This window comes from Ctenopharyngodon idella, chromosome 13, assembly GCF_019924925.1.
Source record: "Ctenopharyngodon idella isolate HZGC_01 chromosome 13, HZGC01, whole genome shotgun sequence".
NCBI lineage: Eukaryota > Metazoa > Chordata > Actinopteri > Cypriniformes > Xenocyprididae > Ctenopharyngodon > Ctenopharyngodon idella.
Genome location: NC_067232.1, coordinates 1198324 through 1220177, shown reverse-complemented (window position 1 = coordinate 1220177; position 21854 = coordinate 1198324). Strand labels below are relative to the sequence as shown.

The 21854-nt window shown below is 37.0% G+C and overlaps 2 protein-coding genes across 3 annotated transcripts; one reads left to right on the top strand and one right to left on the bottom strand.

Annotated features, from left to right (window-relative positions):
- Positions 1-87: 87 nt before the first annotated feature.
- LOC127524910 (ubiquitin-conjugating enzyme E2 R2) lies at positions 88-10759 on the bottom strand. Of its 2 annotated transcripts, XM_051916953.1 has the most exons (7): positions 10546-10759; positions 10057-10225; positions 9530-9730; positions 6551-6637; positions 6314-6411; positions 5252-5386; positions 88-3760 (listed from the first exon to the last, which is right to left on the bottom strand). In XM_051916953.1, exons 3-7 carry the CDS (start codon positions 9704-9706, stop codon positions 3505-3507), a joined length of 753 nt encoding a protein of 250 aa, XP_051772913.1. In that variant the 5' UTR covers positions 9707-9730; positions 10057-10225; positions 10546-10759; the 3' UTR covers positions 88-3504. The 2 variants fall into 2 exon arrangements, with proteins under 2 accessions (XP_051772913.1, XP_051772912.1); XM_051916952.1 differs by having other exon boundaries at positions 10057-10759.
- Positions 10760-11875: 1116 nt separating this feature from the next.
- On the top strand, positions 11876-19143 carry LOC127524908 (ubiquitin-associated protein 1-like). Its single transcript, XM_051916950.1, has 7 exons — positions 11876-12057; positions 14012-14060; positions 14203-14327; positions 14407-15201; positions 16826-16984; positions 17099-17200; positions 18118-19143. The coding sequence occupies exons 2-7, from the start codon at positions 14021-14023 to the stop codon at positions 18256-18258; spliced, it is 1362 nt and encodes a 453-aa protein (XP_051772910.1). The 5' UTR covers positions 11876-12057; positions 14012-14020; the 3' UTR covers positions 18259-19143.
- Positions 19144-21854: the final 2711 nt, after the last annotated feature.

Genomic DNA, 21854 nt, shown 5'->3' with positions numbered 1-21854 from the left:
TTTATTTAAATTAACAAAAATGTTTTTTTTTTTTTTTTTTTATAGTTTTTTCAATCGCGACACATGAACTGAAAGCACCTATGAATGTGTTGTCTAATGGTTTAATTGCTAAGGAGCATTAACTCCTGTACATACACACAAACAAAAATGAATTGTGATCATACAAGCACAGTCTTAAAATTATCATACTGGACATCCCCCCGCCCCTCCACCCCAAAACTCAAATACTTATGTTTAGAATAGAAACAGGTATCGATTTAGATTCATTCTTACTGTTTTTCCATTCTTCTTCACGTGAATCTTTAGAATGATATTCCCTTTAACAACATTACAAGAAAAAGGAAATGCACTGAACTTAGAGAAAATAATGAATTCGGTTGTTTTGATCAGGACCACAAATCCTGTCAAAGAATTAGCATTTGAAAAACAAAAAAATGCTTAATGAAACATTTAAAACACAATCATGACACACAAATAATAAAATCCTTCAAGACAAATCCACTGTCGACTAACGTCACAACACTTTTTGAAATGAACTTAGTTGTTTTGCTGTGCACAGGGGTGTAAATACACCGAGAGTCTCTTGTTGAACGTGAAAAATCCAGTCCGTTTTAATCGATTCACGTCCTTTTTGAGCCCCCTTGGCTCATAGTCCAGAGGTTCAAGAGAGCGATTGAGTCGGGAACGATTGTTTTTGATAGTTCAGTGAGTTCCTGATGCTCGGCAGAATAAGAGAGCACGGTTCCCTCAAGATCCTCACTCCCTTTTGGAGGGGTTTTGTAGGACCAGGAATCAGCATCCGTGTCCTTGGCTGGTTTGCGGGAATAAAGGTGTACCTGAGACCCCATGTGCATAAACGTCTGCGCTTCCACCCCCTTTAATGAGACCTTAGGGATTCGTGTGCCTCATTGGATGATTGACACATCATAGAAAACACATTAAAACACACAAGCATGCTCTTGAAAGCTACGCCCCACCGTGGCACTGTTGCCAACGCAAAAAAGCATAAGACCGGGGATGAGAGGGCTCACGCTGATGAGCGAAATGTCCTCAGCAGTCACTGATCTCAAACCCCGAACTTAAAAACTCCCAAGATTATCTTCAAAATCAGTGAGGAAAAGGAGAAATAGAAATGGTTTGGTACAGCTGCTTGGACACTCATACATGATCACTTATGATGAGTATGTGTATACTTAAAAGCATAACAGTATGATTACCATCAGCCAAAATTGGTGGATCAAATATTCAGGGCCGAACGTTGGACATCATCTTAGTGACTTAAACAGTCTCAACATAGTTTCTGGGTCAGCGAATGAAGGTATGCTGGAAGTATTTTAATGCTTGTGTTGCTGAGCACTTGAAAGCACCTTCATGTGCCATATAATCTGACACTGTGATTTAATGGCTCAAAAAGCTCAAATGATTTGGGGGGTACGAGCTGCGCATAAAAGAGTGTGTGTAGTTAGTAGTTGTGAAGGTGACCCTGCAGATGTGGATGGCTGGTCAAAATGATGACACTTAAATTTTATGTGAAAGAAACAGTCTATTCAAGCTCCATTCTCCCAACCTTGAATACTTACCTTTTTTTGTGGAAAAGTGGGAAATTAGATACATACTGTAGAGTGGAATCAGTGAAGCCCTATACTGTAAAGACAGTTCTGTAGAATCTGTACATACTTGAAAATCTGGGAAAAGAACAAAACATTCATTTGTTGGTGATTTTACCAGGCATAACTAGCTCATGGGTGGGTTGAAGGGTTAGTTACCTCAAAAAATTAAAATTGTATCATTATTTACTCACCCTCATGTCATTCCAAACCTGTGTGGCTTCCTTTGATTCAAACTGGCACACTGAATTCGGTTACGAAACATGCAAGAATCAAAGGAGCAAATTTGGCACATGAATGCTTAAATGAAACTTTAGAATGAATAACAACTTAAGTTTTGGCCTATTCCTCTTCTGAAGCCAACGTATGGCTATAAAATATTAAGAATATAGCTCACTAGTCATATTATTATGCTGCTTTTAGTGTCGTTTTAGGAGCGCGTCTGAAATCGCATAGTACATTTGATGAAGAACGAACTTCGCAATGGGCATGTTACTTGTGATTGGCAGTGAAGCAACATAGCTAATGCCACAACTCCTCTCTCGTGGCTTTATGGGATAGTAAAGCATCCATCAGATGCGCATTTCAGAATCTCGCTGGAAGTAGTAGGCAAAGACCCTTTAAGACAACTCACTTCACTCGGCGGCAGTCTTTGAAACACCTCTCCAGTGTTGCCAACTGTGGAATTGGGCTACTTTAACACTGTTGCCGCGGGTTGTTTTTCATGTCCGCAGTTTGAAGCGTCCCCAAATGACATGATATTTAGCCCATGGAATGCGAATTTTACTAGAGGAACCCTGCCAAAAATGCAGATTTTACCCTCCGGAAAGCATTTTTTACCGGGGGATCCCCCCTGAAATGCGAATGTGCTAGTTTTGAGTAGCAATTGGGTGGGTTTTGTTGTTAACACCTGGCAACCCTTGCGCCTTTTGGGCATGCAAGTGCAGCTCCTATATCTTTGAATGGGGAAACATCAAATTCTCCAAAACTGTTCACCAAGCCTACGATTAAAATTTCATATATGAAATCACCAATGAAATCTGACAACATCTGTCTTATAAATTTTGTTTCTAAACACTTGAATCATGACAAAAAACTGCATTTTTCACGATGGACCAAGCTAATGTGCATACGCAGTCCTAAGTGTGCGTCTCAGAACACTGACTGTTTCTACAGCAAACGGCAGCTGCAGTGACGTGATGACTTTACCAATCGTCGATTGGCTCTTTTATTTAGAAGTCGGGACTTATTCCGCCATATTGCGCGTTGCACTTTCTCCCATTTATTGTAATACGAGTGGACCGTCTTTCTGTATATAAAGTCTTTGGTTGTAGGTCAACTGGATACTTTACTGTTGTTATCAATACTGTGAATTCAGACATCATATTCCTTTCATATACTATATAGTAGGGAAGTAATATTACGCAGGGATTGTTTGGTTATAATCTATGAGAAAAAGCAGCTCAAACATCCTTCAAAATCTCTTTTTTGTTTCACGGATGTAAGAAAGTCCTACAGGTTTTGGAACAACATGTGGGCTAATAAATAATGACATATTTTTCCATTTTTGTAGGAATTAGCCCTTAAAAAAATTGAAATGAACATATTTAAGGTGGCCTGACAAGCTCTGAATATCCAAAAGCCCTGAGGTTAAGAGGCAGGAGAAGGTGGGATGTAAAATGTAACTACAAATGACTGGTTTATGACCCCATAATGAACTTTACTGAGAAACTGGGAGGTGCTGTAAGGACAGAGATCTGAAGTTATGAGGTTTTTGGAACAGAGTGAAAAACGAAAGCTTTAAGCATAGGAAAAGAGAAAAGACAATATGAAACATGAGGCTGGTGGGGTAAAGAATAGTGAGAGGGCGAAGGTCAGTGTCACGGAAAGAAGGAGGTCAAGACTCCTCGTTGCCAGAGTCGTCTTCGTCGCCAAAACAGTCCCCGGCCATTTCGCTGCCAATCCCAACGGCCTCTGCCTCGTCGTCGTCATCATCATCCTCTTCTATGTCGTCGTCATATAAATCGTCGTAGAGCAAGTCGGAGCTACTGTCGTGGGAAGGCACTTTGGTCTGGATGCAGTATTCAGCTAGCGTAGTTGGTACTTTTACTCCATCTCGCTCTGCATCTGCCTTAGTGGACATCACCTGCTTCCTGTGCACGACGCAACGACACAGTGTCAGCAAATTGATTTAGATTATTGTAACAGCTGTCTGTGTAAATATACACTACCATTCAAAATTATTTGCTCAGTAAGATTTTTTTTTAAAGAAATTATTCAGCAAGGATGCATTAAATTGATTACATTTATAATCAATGATTTATATTTTTAAATAAATGCTGTTCTTTTGAAGCATCTATTAATCAAAGAATCCTAAAAACAGTATCACAGTTTTCACAAAAATATTAGGCAGCACAACTGTTTTCAACATTGATAATAATAAGAAATGTTTCTTAAGCATCAAATCCGTATATTAGAATGATTTGTGAAGGATCGTGTGACACTGAAGACTGGAGTAATGATGCTGAAAATTCAGCTTTGCCATCACAGGAATAAATTACATAAAAATTAAAAACAATAATATTTCAAAGCAATAATATTACTGTTTTTACTGTATTTTTGATCAAATAAATACAGCCTTGGTAAACGTAAGAGGCTTCTTTCAAAAACATGAAAAATGTTTAAATGTTAGTGTATAATTTCACTTCTTTTTCCAAAGAACAAGCAAATCATTGAGTTTTCTACCGAGGGATCTGTTTTCTTAGAAAAGAATGTCAATAAGGTAAAAGTTCAACATTTTTCGCTTATGTTTACTTGCCCAAAAGGGAAATAAAGACACTCAGGACAGTATGTCCTGAACTTCAGTGGGATGGTGCAATGGAAGTGTGTTGGGCCAAAATTTGGCCTTAGCCAAAGTTTAATCAAGGTCTCAGCCAACCTCAGTGGTATAATTCAATTTTGGCATTTCATAAAGAATATGTAAATTGTGCAAATTGCTATGGTGTGCTGGGTGGCTGCCAGGGCACTGCTATGCTGTTAAGGTGTTGCTGTTAGAGCATTGCTTTACAGTTGCTAGTTAGTTTTTGTGTGTTAGCATGTTGATAGATCTCTGATCACTGCACTTATCAAATCAATTAAGCTTCACAGCTTCTTTAAACAGTCAAAAGTTCGCATGTCTCTATGATATTCAAATCTCTAGATATGGCTTAGTTCCCCTACTTTAAAGTAAGTCTACGGATTTTTTTCACACGTTTTATGGTTCAATAGACAACAACTATAAGTCTGATACAACAAGCCACACATTTTATGAAATATTATTCATTTTTGTAGCACAGACAGTGCAGAAAAAAAGTTATACACTGAAGTTTAATACTTAGAGTTTAAAAACTTTAGCAAGCATCACTAGTAATATATTAATCATTTAACTCCATCTGTACTCCATACACTTTATACATTGTGCGGTGAAGCAAATTGAAATGCAAAAGAAAACATCTCTGTGAAATTCTGTAAATATGGTCCAACAAAATCTCATTTGTATTAAAAAGTCAAGAGTAGGAAAAAAAGTTGCAGACTGACCTTTAAACTTAAAATAATTAGATGGAAAAAGCTGAGTATGAGTCATTTAAATGATAAAGTAATGGTACCTTATTATCTCGGCGTATTCCTTGTCCTTTCCTTTGCTGTCCCTCCACTTGCGAAACATGACTGAGGCATCCACGTTTGCAGGAGAAAAGGTATTGGGTTCATTCAGCAGTGAGATCACACTCAACAGGATTGTTCTGCAAACACACACACACACACTACCATAAGTTTGGGGTAGGTAACAATTTTTAATGTTTTGAAAGAAGTCTCTTATGCTCATCAAGGCTGCATTTATTTGATCAAAAATACAGTAAAAACAGTAATATTGTGAAATATTACTATTTAAAATAACTTTTTTAAAATTTTAAAATGTATTTTATTCCTGTTATGGCAAAGCTGAATTTTCAGCATCATTACTCCAGTCTTCAGTGTCACATGATCCTTCAGAAATCATTCTAATATGCTGATTTAGTGCCCAAAAAACATTTCTTATTATTATCAATGTTGAAAACAGTCGTGCTGCTTAATATTTTAGTGTTATACATTTTTTTCAGGATTCTCTAGTGAAAAGTACAAGAGAACAGCATTTATTTGACTTGTTTGTAACATTATAAAAATCTTAACTGTCGCTCTTGATCAATTTATAGGGATAGTTCACCCAAAAATGAAATTTCTGTCATCATTTACTCACCCTCAAGTTGTTCCAAACCTGTATGAATTTCTTTCTTCTGCTGAACACAAAAGAAGATATTTTGAAGAATATGGGTAACTAAACAGTTGATGGACCCCATTGACTTTAATAGTATCGGAAAAAAAAATTACTATGGAAGTCAATGCGGGCCATCATCTGTTTGGTTACCGACATTCTTCAAAAAAATATCTTCTTTTGTATTCAGCAGAAGAAAGAAATTCATACAGGTGTGGAACAACTTGAGGGTGAGTAAATGATGAAAAAGTTTCATTTTTGGGTAAACTATCCCTTTAATGTACCCTTGCTGAATAAAAGTATTTCTTAAAAATAAAAAAAACCTTACTGATACCAACTATTGAACAGTAGTGTTTATACATAGCCATAGTCATTCAGGGTGATTTGAGTGTAATTGTGGGTATTTTCACTCTAATACCTGACATTCTGTGTGGGGTTCCATCGCTCCGAGGGCAGCTCTCCGCTCTGGGGGTCATCCACAGGAGGATGGAGGATGGAAATACAAACATCGCCATTCTGGGGTTGAGAGATGTATATTAAGCAACAATTGCAGCATTGTTACCATATGATTACTAAAGTACATTTTAAGCTGTTGTAATCTGTTTGGTGGTCCAGTAAACATGTATTAAACAGACACACACACAAGCATTTTCACCTCATAGATGTTCGGATGCCACATCTTGGTGAGGAATCGGAAAGTCGGAGGAGAGTAGGGGTAGTCAATAGGAAATTTTATATGGGCCTGAGGAAAAAAACAGAGTGAAACAAGGAGCATTATTAGCTCATATATGAGCCGTATTACAGCTAGTAAATGAGCCGTTATAAATCAGTCCCTAAATGGTAAGGGCACATTAGACTAAAAGGGTTGGTATAAATATAATCGTCATGAATCTCAACATCATGTACTCATCAAGTTTCTGATATGGTGCCAAAAGGGAGCTTGAGACGATAGTGCAGTTCAACTAAACAGAGCAGTGCTGTGTTAAATGCTGCACTCTCTTCAGTCCAGTGTACTATTTTGTGCTGCTGAGTGTTGTGATTTATTGTGGTTATTATAACAATAGTGATTTTGAAAGTGATTGTGACATTGAGTTTAGTTATAACAACTGCAATCATTGTGAGAGCAGTTAAAGGTTATACGGCTATGAGTACTGTTTTAAACGACTAGTTAAGCCAAAATTGAAAATTCTACATTATTTACCCACATGACTTTCTTTCTCACATGCAACACGAAAGGAGACATTTTGAACAGTGCACTAGCTTTCAGACACAATAAACAATGGGTCTCATTCACTAAGCATGCGTACGAAATCTCCACGAACAAACTAAGATTCATCAGTAACTTGCATTCTAAAATGTATTCTAAATTACGAAAAAATGTAGGAACAACTGAAACCGCTCGTATGTAAAAATTACATACCCTTAATGGCCTTATAAACATGTTAAGATGAAATTTTACACATATAGATCTTAAATAGGCTATATTTCATCATATATAGGCCTATTAGTAAAAAAGTAAGAAAAGGTGCATCATAGCTCAAGCTGCAAGGTAGCTCTGCATAAAGATGCAGATCCGCGTATGTACAGCTAGCTAATCAGAGGTCTGTAATGTCTTTATAAAAGGTGTTTGTCTGTTTGAACTTGTTTTGAGGATGGCACTCTTGGCATTGCTCGAAGATCGAATTGATTCTGATTCACTGAAAATTTTTGATTCGTTCATTCAGAAATTGATCACAAACACACCAAGTAGAGCTATTAGGGGTGTAACGATACCCTTATGTCACGATTCGATAGATATCACGATACTGAACTCAAGATACAATATTATTGCAATACTCCAAGACATATGGTAAAAGGATAACAAAAAATGTACTGTTATTAAAAAGCTAAATCTGGTATTAGATTGGGAGTGGAAATGAATAGGCTTGGACTTGGTGCTGGTAACCCAATGCACAGGACAATGGTGACACCAGAATAAAAATATTCATGATTCTAATGCTGAAACAGATTTATTTTAGATGAATATGTTTCCACCCTGTCATTGGCTAGATATATTTAAAATAATGTAGGCCACTTTTTACTGGTAACATACGACAAATATTCCCCCATTGCATTATTATACATTATATTCAACATTATATATAGTAGTTTAATGTAGAACTGACACTAAAACTCTGTAAACTTGAATTTTTTCCCCTCACACAGTAATTTTCATTTTTGGTGAACTATACACAACACATATTGTCACTATCCACGATACGATATTGTTGCATTTTTGTATTGCGATATATTGTGACACGATATATTGTTACACCCCTAAGAGGTATGACAGGTTTGTCACAGTTTGCAATTTGCAGTGAATAACAGTGAAAACAACTTTAAATTTTAATCTGTTCCTCACAAAAAGCTAACGTATGACTTCAAGGACTTGGAATATACTCCATAAGTCATATGGACTACTTATATGGTACTTTTATACTGCTTCTGTATCTTTTTTGATGATTGAAACCTCCAGATAATGAGAGAATTGCCATTTCTGAGTGAACTATTGCTTTGAACATGAGTGCGGTGCTGCTTCTAAGGCTGTATCTTCTCTGCATGTGGAAATCCTGCTACTCGCCACTGTTGCTGACTGCTGATTATGTGTCAGACTAGATGAACTGGCTGGTGCTCAAGTGCAGCGTGACTGTGGCGGTGTGAATGAAGATCTGTGTCTCAGTCAAAGAACTGAGTCTTAGAAAGGAACAACCTGATGTAATCTAACTTCATTAGTGATCATTAGGAATAAATGGGAACAAACGATACAGCTCTTTGAAGCTAGAAAAACGTTTTTTTACAGGAAACTTTGCATACATACAAAGTAAAAGAAACTACATTTGATGTATAACAAATTAGAAGTGCTATTCTCCAAAGATGCAAAATTTATATCCATGCAAAATCATGCTGAAGCCTGATAGCAAATACTTTGTCTGATGGGTGGAACCCAAGCCTGTGCTCACAAAGATACTTTAATCTTCCTCCAAACATGCTGCATCACATATATCACCCAGATAAAACCACATATAAATGCACCACATTAAACTAATAAATGTTTTACTATTCAGACAAATAGGTGATCAAAACTCATGAGGGAATCGATCTACAAACAAACATAGAATAAAGTATTTTAACATAAAAAGACATTTAATTAAAACTATATGAATCAGTCAAACTGAATTGCTACCATAAACTCATATACCAAAACACTGTTATGATATAATAATATAACTGCTGAGGAATTCTGTTGTGGTAAAGTTGATGATGCGTCACTGTGAAAGTACGGACTATTGCAGTTGATAACATGCCTCTGAGAATAAATAACTATGGGGAATAAGGTTGAAACACACTGTCCTTCTCTTTTTAGCTCTAATATTGAGATGTCATTAATATCTGTCAAGGCTATAAATAGAGATCTAGAGTATAAGGAACGCACTACTGGGGAGAGAAGAACTAGAGAATGTGAAACATGGGGTATACTAGTGAGGTATACTATAAAATGAAATATAAAATTATAAATATAAAAACTGTGATTGTTGATCTGACTCGAAACACCCTGGTTCGATGGTAAGCATTCAAGAATATTTTTCAGGCTTACCTTGAAGTAGCCCCCCTCATAAAGTGTGTTTGGAGGGCCAAAGATGGCCACCTCCCAGTTGTAGAGGTCCGACTCCTCCACCAGAGTGATGCGGAAACCTTCCACTGGCTCCTCCTGCAGGGATTTCAGCTCCAGCATCAGAGCCTTCTGTGAGCTCGGCATCTGCTGGTGTGCCATGTCAGTCCCGATCCTTCAGCCTTACTGTGGATTTAAGGAAAATGGGTTTAGTTTTTTTTTCTTCCCCAGAATAATATATTATTTCATAGTTTTTTGACAATTCCGTTATAATTTCTGGATTTTTTTTGTTTTGTTTGAAATATCTTCAACTCATTATTTATGCATAGTGGTATTAACAGAGGTATTACTACTAAAACGAATTATATATATATATATATATATATATATATATAATTGCAAAATGAAATAAAAAACTAATACATAAAAACACTTCTTTACAAATTTATGATTAGATTAGTATGCAAAAACTATTTTGATAAATAAAAACATGTTTATAGACTGTTTATTACCTGCGCTGCTCGCCAGGAAATGTGATGTTGGAGTTCCTTAAACTTCCAGCTTCATGTAAATTTTAAAACGTTGCTGATATTTATTTATACCTTGGGGCCCAGAAGGCAATTTTCCTTTATTATTTCTCGAGTCCTGTTGCTTTTCCTGTTAGACGTGAAGTTATCCAGTCTTCAAGTAGAAATAAAGACAAATCAATCAATTTATCACCCCTATAAACAGTAAAAAAATAAATCAGCCGTTTGTTCTGTATCTGCTGCTGCCCGCAATGGAGGTGAAGGCGATGGGTTGGGAGTTGTCCTCGTGTACTGCAATAACGTCTAAAAACTCTACAGCATGCAAATAAATCCCTAATTTGGCTTTATATGACGCGGAATATGTTTGTCAAACCCTGCAGGTCGCTGTCATCACGCCGTTTTGTTGCGCGTCTTCGGCCGCACAGCTGATCAGCTGCTTGTTTACATTTGTTCTGTTGCGAGGCTTCAACGCACCTTCAAAACCACCCGTTTGCGCACAGAATTACACTGCCAACTCTGCTTTATCCGTCCAGACCGACTCGACAGCAAATTAAAGTAATGGTACGGGTGTTATGGAAGTGGGATATGGAGATTAAAGAGAGCACAGGAGAGATATATATGAACGAAATCGACAGGTGATGATCTCTTTCGCCGTTTCTCAATCGCTTCTATTGATGCTTCCGGTTATCATAGCGCGTGCCTGAACACGTCTGTACGTGTGTGCGTCATGACGCAAGACACGCAACTGTAAATACATTTTGTTATTATTTTGAAGTGCCCATAGAACAGTCCATAGAGTTATGTATTACATATGTACACAACATATGTTATGTATTATTACATAGGTAGTACCCATTCCGTGTGTGTATCAATTTCTTTCTTCTGCTGAACACAAAAGAAGATATTTTGAAAAATGTTTGTAAACCAAACAATTAAAGGGGCACCATTGACTTCCATAGTATTTTTTTCCTATACTATGGAAGTCAATGGGGCATATCAACTGTTTGGTTACCCATATTCAAAATATCTTCTTTTGTGTTCAGCAGGATAAAGAAATTCATACAGGTTTGGAACAACTTGAGGGTGAGTAAATGATGACAGTATTTATTTATTTATTTATTGATTGATTGAAGGGGTTAACTAGCCAAGTAAGAAGAGTAATTACATTTTAGTAAGTATAAAATTCCCTTAGGAAAAGCCTTAAAGGGATAGTTCACCCAAAAATGAAAATTCTGTCATCTTTTACTCACCCTTATATTTTTTCTTCTGTTAAACACAAAAGAAGATATTTTGGAAAATGTTGGTAACCAGATAGTTGATGGTAGCCATTGACTTCCATGGTATTTTTTTCCCTATGTAAGTCAATGGCTACCATCAACTGTCTGGTTACCAACATTCTTCAAAATCTTCAAAATATCTCCTATTTAGTTCAACAGAAGAAACTATGTTGGCCTTTATAACATCCTTATTATGTAAAAATAAACAACTTTGCATAATGTTTAATTTTTAAATAAATCAGACTTGAATGTGTAGCCTGATGGAGGGAGGATAGATAGATAGATAGATAGATAGAAAATCTGGTCTACTTTTTGAAAGTGTATGGACAAACACAGATTCTTATCTCTCTTTTACTTAATGGTTATTACAGTTCACTAACCAACAATATCCACCAAACTAAAATAGATCAAAACATTCATTTTCAACGGTGACGGACTGAAACCCGTGCTGAACCCATGTGCAATGCCTGACACAGATGACGCTCCTCCGCTGCTCCTCGCTGATTGGTCGAATCTGTCATCATTCAGTGGCAACGCATGTCGTCACAGGAACCGAAAGAGGCGGTCAAACCAAGATGGCGTTCCGCGATGAAGCAGGAAATATACTCCGTTTTCAGTAAATCTCCTCATTTGAGAGCATCGACCGGAGTTTGTATGTCCGAGAACAAGTGAGAGACCTATTCGGAGACTCAAGACAGAGCAGATATTGGTAAGGACATTGGTGGGAAACGCAGGGGCAGTTTGAGGGGCGGTGGCAGAGGAAGTCGGGCCCTGTTAGGTCGCTTCACTAACCTTAACTGAAGCAAAACTAGACAGTTGTTTTGAACCAGATGTCTACATTCATTTCTGTGCCTCTCTAGTTCTTAAGTACCAGATCTTTGGTTTTTAGGTCATAAATATTTTCGTTATTTGATATGACAGATCGAAAAGAGAAAATCGTAGTAGCTTGGTAAAAAGCCAGGAAGAAATATGTGTCATCTCATCATCCAGTTTCAATAGAAGCCAACTTCGCCAGACTCTCTCATCAGTATATCTAAAGATTTATTGTTAAATTTGAACTGGTATGGGACTCATCGCGCTAGCTGTCTTTATGCATTTTTCATTGTCTTTATTATTACGCAACAAATCTGTTGGCTGTGTATAGTTAACATACTGGTTATGTTTTCCCCCTGATCAGCTGTTATGCTTTTTATGTAAGATATTATGGGTGGTGAAATGACATCAGAACCGGTTTTATCAGCCTGTATGTCAGCATGTGATACAGTTTTGGCCTATAGTTCCCTGGTTATCATAAAGTAGATTGTCACTTGTGCTCAGTCTATTGATGCTTTAGTTTGTAAACTTACTGTAAATGTAGAAGCTTATGTGTTTACAGTTTCACAAGAAAAATCCAAGTGATGCTTGTAACTTAATGCTGTTGGACTATGCTGTGTTTTCTACTGATCTTACTATGTATTTTTTCAACAGTGTTTGAAAGTATCCAATTATCAATATGCAGCCTTTTTTTTCTTTTTCTTTTTGACATTATCAAATCATTAGACAACAATGAAAACATTATATTCCATAATATACATTATTACTATTATTTATTCATTTTTTGTTAATGGTTAACTGTTAAGGTTTAAATGCTATGCAGTTAACACTTAAGAATAAATGTAATGTAAAGAGTAATTTATTCAAACAATATACAGAATACATTATCTGCGAAAGTGTTTTAAATGTGTTGTTGTGTATTGTTCTTTATAGACCCACTAAATTATGTAATTTATTGTAGACATGATATTAGAGCTGATACCTGATTAAATAGAAATAATGGTAAATATTCTACTGTTCAAAAGTTTGGGATCAGTACGTTTTTGGTTTTTTAATTTAAATTAAATTAATACTTTTTCTTTTATTCAGTCAGGACACATTGAATTGTTTAAAAGTAAAGATAAGTGCCAGTAAAGATATTTGTTACAAAAGATTTCTATTTCAAATTAATTTAGTTGTTTTGAACTTTCTATTCATTAAAGAATCCTGAAAAAAAATGTTATCACATCTGTTTTCAGCATTCAACAACAACAGTTTTGCCACCACAGAAATAAATTACATTTTAAATTGTAATAATACTTCACGATATTGCTGCATTTACTGTATTTTTCATCAAATAAACCCTGAAATACAACCCTTGAGACTCAAAAAACAAGTAATATTTTACCAGCCCCAAACCTTTGAACAGTATTGTATAATATAGGTCAAACTGATTGCTGATATGTTTTCCAATGGTTATGAAATAGTTTTTCAATTTTGTTTGTGTAATTCTTTGTATTTAAGATCAATAGTTAGATTACTACAGCTATTAAAGTTGAATTTAAATAGCATATTTCATTAGTGTCTTAAATCTCTTTGGTGTTGTGTTGGCATAATCACTCACAACCAAGAAATTCTGTTGTTATCGTAAACAATAGAATTGTAATTCTGTCTTTCTTTTACTTCTCAGCTAATTTTGTATAACCCAAAGATTATCTCAAACCTTGCTTATGATATTTTGTGTGTGTGTGTATATTGTAATTTTAATGTCAAAATGCTAACTTCTGCAGAGAAAGTCAAAGAACAAGGAAGTGAAAATAGGTAACTGTCCACAGTTTGTGTGAATTTATGTTGTTTGTTTATTTCATTAGTTACTCTAAATGGCTGCGAGGAAGTCTGGATCAGATATCCACAACAATGGTGAGTCAACCAATCAGCTGTCATGATTGTTTAGTTGTTTTTTTTTTAAAGACAAAAAATTAAAAATACAGCACAAGTAAATGATTAATTTTAAAATAATTTGGTTTCCTTGTTCTTCTGTTGCTTCACTTGATGTTTCAAGGACCTGTCAGCTACCTTGATGATGTTCCCTTCAAGCTCAATGAGAAATTCCGCTGTCCCTCAAAAGTGGGTCTTCCCATTGGCTTCTCTTTATCCGACTTTAATTCCAAACTCTTGGATCTGCAAGTAAGTCTGATTTTCCCTTTAACTTTCCATCATAAAAGTGTTTTTGTCAGAAATAATTAATTCTTTGCTTTTACTCCAGTATGACTTCAGTCTAGAGCGACGGAGCGTTCAGTGGGGGGAGGAGCTTGCCAAAGCACGAGCTGCCGAGGCTCGAGCAGCGGAGGTCGCCCGGGTGGCTTCTGAAAATGAAAGGCAGGCTGCTGCTCAGGATGTAGATGTCGGATTGGTTGGGGGGAAGAAAGCCCGCCCCTCTGATGAGCAGGACAATGTCCCACCAGCATTAAACCCGGTTTTAGCTGGCCTATGGCACAACGCAATCCTTACACCTCTCCCAGCCCCCTCTTTTGGACCGACGCGACCAGAACCTAGCAACCCGGCCCCGCAGAGTCTGAACTTAGCTGATTTTGAGAGAGAGGAGGACCCTTTTGACAAACTTGAGCTTAAGACACTGGACGACAAAGAGGAGTTGCGTAATATCCTGCAGAGCCAACCGCAGTCATCCGTTTCGCCTCCTCAGCTTCCTCCAGCAGAAAATCGCCCCGCTTCTCCAAGTACTACGCCTCCTCTTCAGGCCAAAACAGGAATGTTCCATAAACCCAATGGGCTGGTTGGACTGCTGGACTTAGACCGAGGCGGGGTTGTGGGGACCCCTCGAGGACAGATTGATGCTGACCGCCCATGTAATATTCGCTCACTGACTTTCCCCAAGCTTTCAGACCCAGGAGACTCCCCCTCAGAACCTCCTCTCAGCGCTTACCCACCACGCAGTCTGTCCAACGGCACGCCACCATCCCTGCAGAGAACAGCAGCGAATACCAACACGACACTCCCCCAAGAGCAGCCTGTCTATGCTCAGAATGGGACTCCGAAGCAGGTATCCTTACATGGCTGAAAACATGCATTTCAGTGTTGATTGTTAGCATGTAAAATAGTCAACCCAGGCTCCTTGGAAAAACATGCTTGTGATGTTATGTAGCTTCTTGCATGTTACACAATACTTTCAAGTAAAATGAATCTTGAAGGAAAAAACATGACACTGGCAACGTTTTATTACATTGCTTGTTGTCCATATCGAAACAGTTTGAAAATGAAATGTCCAGTGAGTGGCGCTTAATTGCATTTGAAAATAGCGTAGCACCTAAGCTAAGCGGTGTAACCAACATGACGGTTCGGTACGTATCTCGAAATTGAAGTCATGGTTTGGCACAGGTTCGGTACAGCAGGGGGGAGAAAACTAAACATAAAAATGCTTCTTTTTTTTATTAAACAGTGGGTTATTAAACAAATTGAATCTCTCTCTAACATTTTCTCAAGGATAAAAAAAATTATATCAGCTAATGCTGTAAACTATATATAGGGAGCCCTTTCTTGCACATTACTATAATATTAAAGGTTACAATTAACAACAGAGCCCAAACTATTAAATGAAGTTGCTATTTATTTTTAGATATAATAATCAACACTCAAAAAAAAAAAAAAACAACAACTTGTAAATTGCACATAAGGCAGGTTATGAATTTACTTCTAAATCTAATTATAAAATTATTACTCTAATTCATTTTTTAAATATAATCATTTACACCGTTACTGTCATAACTTGTTTTCATTACAAATTTATTTAAACATATATTAAATAATTAAGACATTACTAACAGGTAAAGTAAATATAATGAATATATAAGCTAATATAGTGCATATATTTAGTGAAATGCTCCCCTCTAGAGTTCATTTCTCTAGTGAACTAACATGCTGTGGACACTAAATGACTTGCCTGAGGTAAATGTAATGTTATGTGAGATTATTCTCAGGCTGTTTTATTGATGTCTTTCTGCAGTTGAAACACTAGTTGAGAGATTACACGTAAACAAATTCGTCTGTTCTTCTGTGTTTTTCCCTGTTGTGGCGGTTAGCAAACAGTGTTGCATTACTGCGCGCCCCGTTTTTGGTTTGTAGTATGGATCGCCTGTGGCTGACTGTATTCATCTTCTAACTGCATGAGCCAAACCGTGACATCCATACCATACGGTTCGGGATGAATACATGTACAATTACACCCCTAACCTACATTAAACCCTACCTTAAACTTAGCTGATAGTGTTAATAAAAGCAAATGTGAGATATCAAAGGATTTGCTGAAGCACCCATGCTGTTTTAGCTTGCTTTGATCTTTTTATCATGACTTGTTTCACTTGAATCAAACTATGTCAGAAAAGCCATACATATGGAGCTGGTTATGTGATGTAAACATCAAAATGTATTAGTTCACAGATCATTCACAATAAATCATAAAGTCATAATGTAGTATGTTAAATCTTTCTTAACCAGTAAAGGTTGTTGGTGTTTTACTGCCACTGTTGGTCATTTCAGCTGGAAACTGCAGTGAATTTTATGCATAGGTACAATTTGGAGTTTTGCCACAATATAGTTAGAGGCACATTTTTCCAATAAGCCTAGGCTGAAAATAGTTAAAATTATTTTCTTTCTAAACGTTTTTGCAGTCAAACACCGTCACAGCTATTAACCATCCACCTGCTGCCACGATCCTTCTCGGCCTTTCTCCCAGTGAACGACAGTGTGTGGAGACAATTGTGGGCATGGGTTATTCTTACGAGGGTGTTCTCAAAGCCATGCAAAGACAAGGACAGAATGTGGAACAGGTCACTTTTTAGTCTTGATTATCCTTACTACCAGTCTCTGTGATAGTGTTGTTTATGTAAACGATTAAATGAGACTTAATTACTTAATTGTTATGCCATTTCTCTCATTCGTAGGTGCTGGATTACCTGTTTACTCACAGTCGACTGTGCGATCGAGGTTTTGATGCGACTGCTGTGGAGGAGTGCTTGGAGATGTACCAGGGTTCAGAGGAAAAGGTTGGTGAATTCTGACAGCCACAAATACACACAAAGACTGAATTACAATCTACTGTCTAATTTAAATGTACATTTCCATGTATACTTGTTTACATGTGCTTGAAAACACTGATCCTATAAGGAATGTAAAAAGAATTATACTTTGCAATAACAAAGAGTCATTTAAGAGTCTGTGAGGTAAATAAAAATAAATTTTGTTATCATTTGCTTGAAGGTTCATGTCATTTGAAACTTTTTTTTTTCTTAAACTGCCGTTCAAAAGTTTGGGATCAGTAAGATTATTATTATTATTATATTTCAAATAAATGTTGTTCTTTTTAACTATTTATTCATCAAAGAATCCTGAAAAAATCCATCCTGGTTTGCACAAAAATATTAAGCAGCACAACTTTCAGCTTTGATAAGAAATGTTTCAACCAAATCAGCATATTAGAATAATTTCTGAAGGATCATGTGACACTGAAGACTGGAGTAATGATGCTGAAAATTCAGCTTTGCACCACAGGAATACATTACATTTTAAATTATATTCAAATAGAAAACAGTTGTAATTTTCACAATAGTAACTGTATTTTTGATCAAATCAGATTCGAATAGTAGTAAAATATTAAAAATTCAGTTCAGATATGGCATTAAATGTATCTAATTTTAATTTTTTTTTTTTTATTCACACAAAGCTATTTCATGGTGTAGAAGGCCTGGAATATATCGGCTACTTTTATGCTTCCTGTATTTTTTTTTTTTTTTTTTTGGAGCTCAGTGCCCATTCTGGACATTGTTTATTACATGTCCTTTTATGGTAATGGAATAAAAAGTCATACATATTTGAAACGAAATGAAGTTGTGTGTAAATTATGACATTTTAATTTCCTTTTCAGTTTTGCATTTTTATATTTATGCAACATTCTGTCCCATAGGCTCTTGAGTTTCTGCAGCTGATGTCCCGGTTTGGGGAAATGGGCTTTGAGAGGGACACTATTAAAGAGGTACTGCTCGTGCACAATAATGACCAGGACAAGGCGCTGGAGGATCTGATGGCCCGAGCGACTGCGAGCTGAGCTTCGAGAGTCTGTCCACCTGGAGCCACCCCTCCCCTGGCCCTCTGAGGGGTCCTGGCTATGGAAGGATGTGATTCTCTTATCTCTAAGACAGGACAACTGATTTTGTATCCTAATAAAGATATACCTCTTGATGTAGGGATTGATGGCACCGCCCAACTGTGCATTCATCCCTCTTCAGCTGTATGTCTGTTAAGTGATCTTAGAATGGTGATGAGTGGGAGGAGCCCAAACCCTCCTCCGAGAATCGGCATTGGCTAGTGTCTCTGTTGCCATGGTGACAGGCTAGACTGGGCGGTACTGGAGAAACAGAACTGAGCGGAGCCCCATCGACACCAGGTTTGACAGAATACGGATTCGGAGTGACACTCGAAGCTATTACGCTGCCATCTTCCGCTGCTGGACGCAGGCTTTCGAAAATTGAAACCTGAACACTCATAAATACAACCCATGGCTGAACAGAAACCCCACAGAAGTGCCCTCTCTATATTCTGTCTCTGCTGTTTGTTTGTTCATACGTTGTTTATATGTTTGACAGGCGAAAACACTTTATCTTTCTTCATTTGTCCTTTTTTTGAGATTGTGTTTCTTTGCTCTATGATTAGGAGCTGCTTTAACAGAACTAATCACAGTTATGTAAGTTCACGGAAAAAAACTGCAGCAAACTTTTGCCCAGTTGGCTTTTGCACTGGAATTAACACATTTGGCGAAAGAAATTGGCAACTTTGGCTGCAAAATTTAAATGATGCCGCCACATTTCCATACAATTGACATGCAAATACTGCACAGGCACACTGAATCACAGATGTTAATATAAACATATTTAAAGATCTGTAAAGATACACTGTCGGTTTCCATCTGTAATAAAGAAATTGAGAAAATTAACACCCTGCTGAGGTTAACGGATTAATATGAGATTTATTCTGAAATCTATTGGGGAACAAATGGAGGTACACTAGCACAAGGATGAAAAGTTTGGGGTCAGTAAGATTTTTATTTAAAGGAATTGATACTTTTGTTCAGCAGGATGCATAAAATTGATCAAAAGTGACAGTTATGATTTTTATAATGTTAGAAAGATCTCTATTTCAAATAAATCCTGAGTGTACATCTTAAAAGAACAGCACATAAGGGTTAAATTGTAATAATGTTTCACAATATTACTGTTTTACTACATTTCAGATCAAATAATGCAGCCTTGGTAAGCATTATTCTTTAAGACTTCTTTTTAGAAAATGCGAATAAATCTTACTGACTCCAAACTTTTGAACCGTAGTGTACCTGATAGTTGTGCAATAGATCTGCAAATTCTTGTGGCACATCTTTTGGGCCATTAGAAACTGTTTGAATGGCACCAGAGGAAACCTGTATGTCTGTTCAAATACCTCATATGGTATTGGACAACTTGCTCAAACAAGCAATACTGGCTTCCTCTTTAGAGGCACGCAGGAATATGAGGAAGAACGGTGCGATGTAGGAACTTTACTGACATCACACAAATTAAAATTTTACTCCAGTTGAAACTTTTGGCTCAAATGTATAGGGCCAAATGTCTAACCTCATACTTTTTGATAGTGAATTTTGAGCTTTAATTATCAGTGGAGTGAATGTCATGAAAAAAGGTCGCATTCCACCCCAAAATCCTAAGAAATTAATTTGTGTATTATATATAAAAAAATCAAGCCCATTTTAAGACCATTAAGTTGTTTGTTTTGTTTGCTTTTGGATTATTTTCATGAGAATTATATGCAAGTTCTCCTCTTTTACTATTTAGTGAATTTTGTAACAAAAGGTATCTCAGTCTCACTGCAATAATGATCTTAATGATACATAGACTTTTATTTTACAAAAATACGTTTTTTCTTTGTCTTTTGATTTTGTAGTGAAACATGACAGGTTTGGTGACATTCGCCTTAAAAATTGTGTGTGCCATTTATTTATTTATTTTTCTTTTTACTTTGGGTCAGTTCCCATCACACCAATGCATTTAGGTTGAGAGGTTGAGATGCAGCCAGAGACCCTCATTTGACTCTTTAAAGGTGTCAAATAGAGAGCAGTCTTCAGTTGTAATAGGCTTTTACTTGGTATGAGACAGTCCAGAGAAACACGAGCATGTTACTGTTGGTACTGTTCCAATTATATCAAGCACTTTCCTCTGAGATGGGATAAATAATAAGAATCACATCTGAAAGAGATGTCCCTGTGGGCAGATAGGTTATTGGGTAGCTCATATCGCCCATCATGAATAAAAGTGCTGCATTTTTTAGCAGCCAGATGTGCGTTATCATTTTGTTTTTATTTTTTTAGTTTTCACCATTATGGGTACAAAAACAGCCTCTTTAAGCTCGCATTCCATGAGCAATTTATTTTGGTTTTTGCTTCAAAATCATGCATAAATTGTAATGCGAGGGTGCTTCTTGATGCAGGTGGAGCTCATGTAGATGTCAAGATCACCCAAAAATCAAAAGAAAAAAGTTACCATACTTTCCTCATAGATAATATATATATACAGGGGATGGTCAATGAAACTGAAACACCTGGTTTTAGACCACAATAATTTATTAGTATGGTGTAGGGCCTCGTTTTGAGGCCAATACAACATCGATTCATATTGGAAATGACAGATACAAGTCCTTCACAGTGGCTAGAAGGATTTTGAGCCATTCCTCTTCCAGAACAGTGGCCAGGTCACTATGTGATGCTGGTGGAGGAAAATGTTTTCTGACTTGTGAAAGTGGACTCATCAGAGAACAATACATGTGAGGTTTGTCTATAGCAGCCCGACCATGAATATTGACTCTGTGGAGCTCCCGACAAAGGAGAAACAGGAGGTGGAAATAGGAGAGTCGGGTTGTGCAGCTGTGGTTTTTGTGTTTTTTGGATATAGTTTGGGTTAGTACCATGACATCCTTTTCAGACAGCTTCCTCTTGCGTCAACAGTTACTCCTGTTGGATGGGGTTTGTCCTGTGTCGTGGTATGCTGACATTACACTGGATACCATAGCTCTCGATACACCAAAAAGACTTGCTGTCCTGGTCACAGATGAAACAATTTGTCCTATTTTGAACTCTAATATATCTCCCATTATGTTGTGTGGATTGCAATATTTAATGTACAGCTGTGCTATTGCTCTGCTTATTCAACCATCACATTCTGATCTTACTGATGGAATTTAAAATCAGTGAAGGTTGGCCACCAATATATAGGCATGAAACCTCCAACACTATATTGGCCAGTGTTTCAGTTTCATTGTCCAACCCCTGTATATATAGAGAGAGAAAGAGAGAGAGACCTGCATATGTTCTTGACTGATTTCAAGAGGTTCACCCACACCATACAGGACTAATTATTGAAATCAAGTAAACATGGTTCTTTCTCGTCTACTTTTTGTGTCAGCATTCCTCAATCTAGGCTGAACAGACTAGAAACCCACTGCTGGCTGCATCACAAAGAGCATTCTGGCCTGGAGTGAGTCAGCGCTCAGATGCAGATCTATTGTTATAATTGTAAACAGGGAAATGTCCTGAACCTGATGGACAGGTAGAGCAGATCGGAGGGCTTTTGTCTTAACGATACAGAGATCTATTGCTCTTTA

Excerpts from the sequence above, each read along its gene's own strand:
- LOC127524910 (XM_051916952.1), bottom strand. The coding sequence starts at position 9,706 with ATGGCACACCAGCAGATGCCGAGCTCACAGAAGGCTCTGATGCTGGAG. Across the intron at positions 6,412-6,550 it reads GGCATCCGAACATCTATGAG|AATGGCGATGTTTGTATTTC; the intron begins GTGAAAATGCTT and ends TCTCAACCCCAG. Across the intron at positions 3,761-5,251 it reads GAATACGCCGAGATAATAAG|GAAGCAGGTGATGTCCACTA; the intron begins GTACCATTACTT and ends CGTCGTGCACAG.
- LOC127524908 (XM_051916950.1), top strand. The coding sequence starts at position 14,021 with ATGGCTGCGAGGAAGTCTGGATCAGATATCCACAACAATG. Across the intron at positions 14,061-14,202 it reads ATCAGATATCCACAACAATG|GACCTGTCAGCTACCTTGAT; the intron begins GTGAGTCAACCA and ends TGATGTTTCAAG. Across the intron at positions 15,202-16,825 it reads AGAATGGGACTCCGAAGCAG|TCAAACACCGTCACAGCTAT; the intron begins GTATCCTTACAT and ends ACGTTTTTGCAG.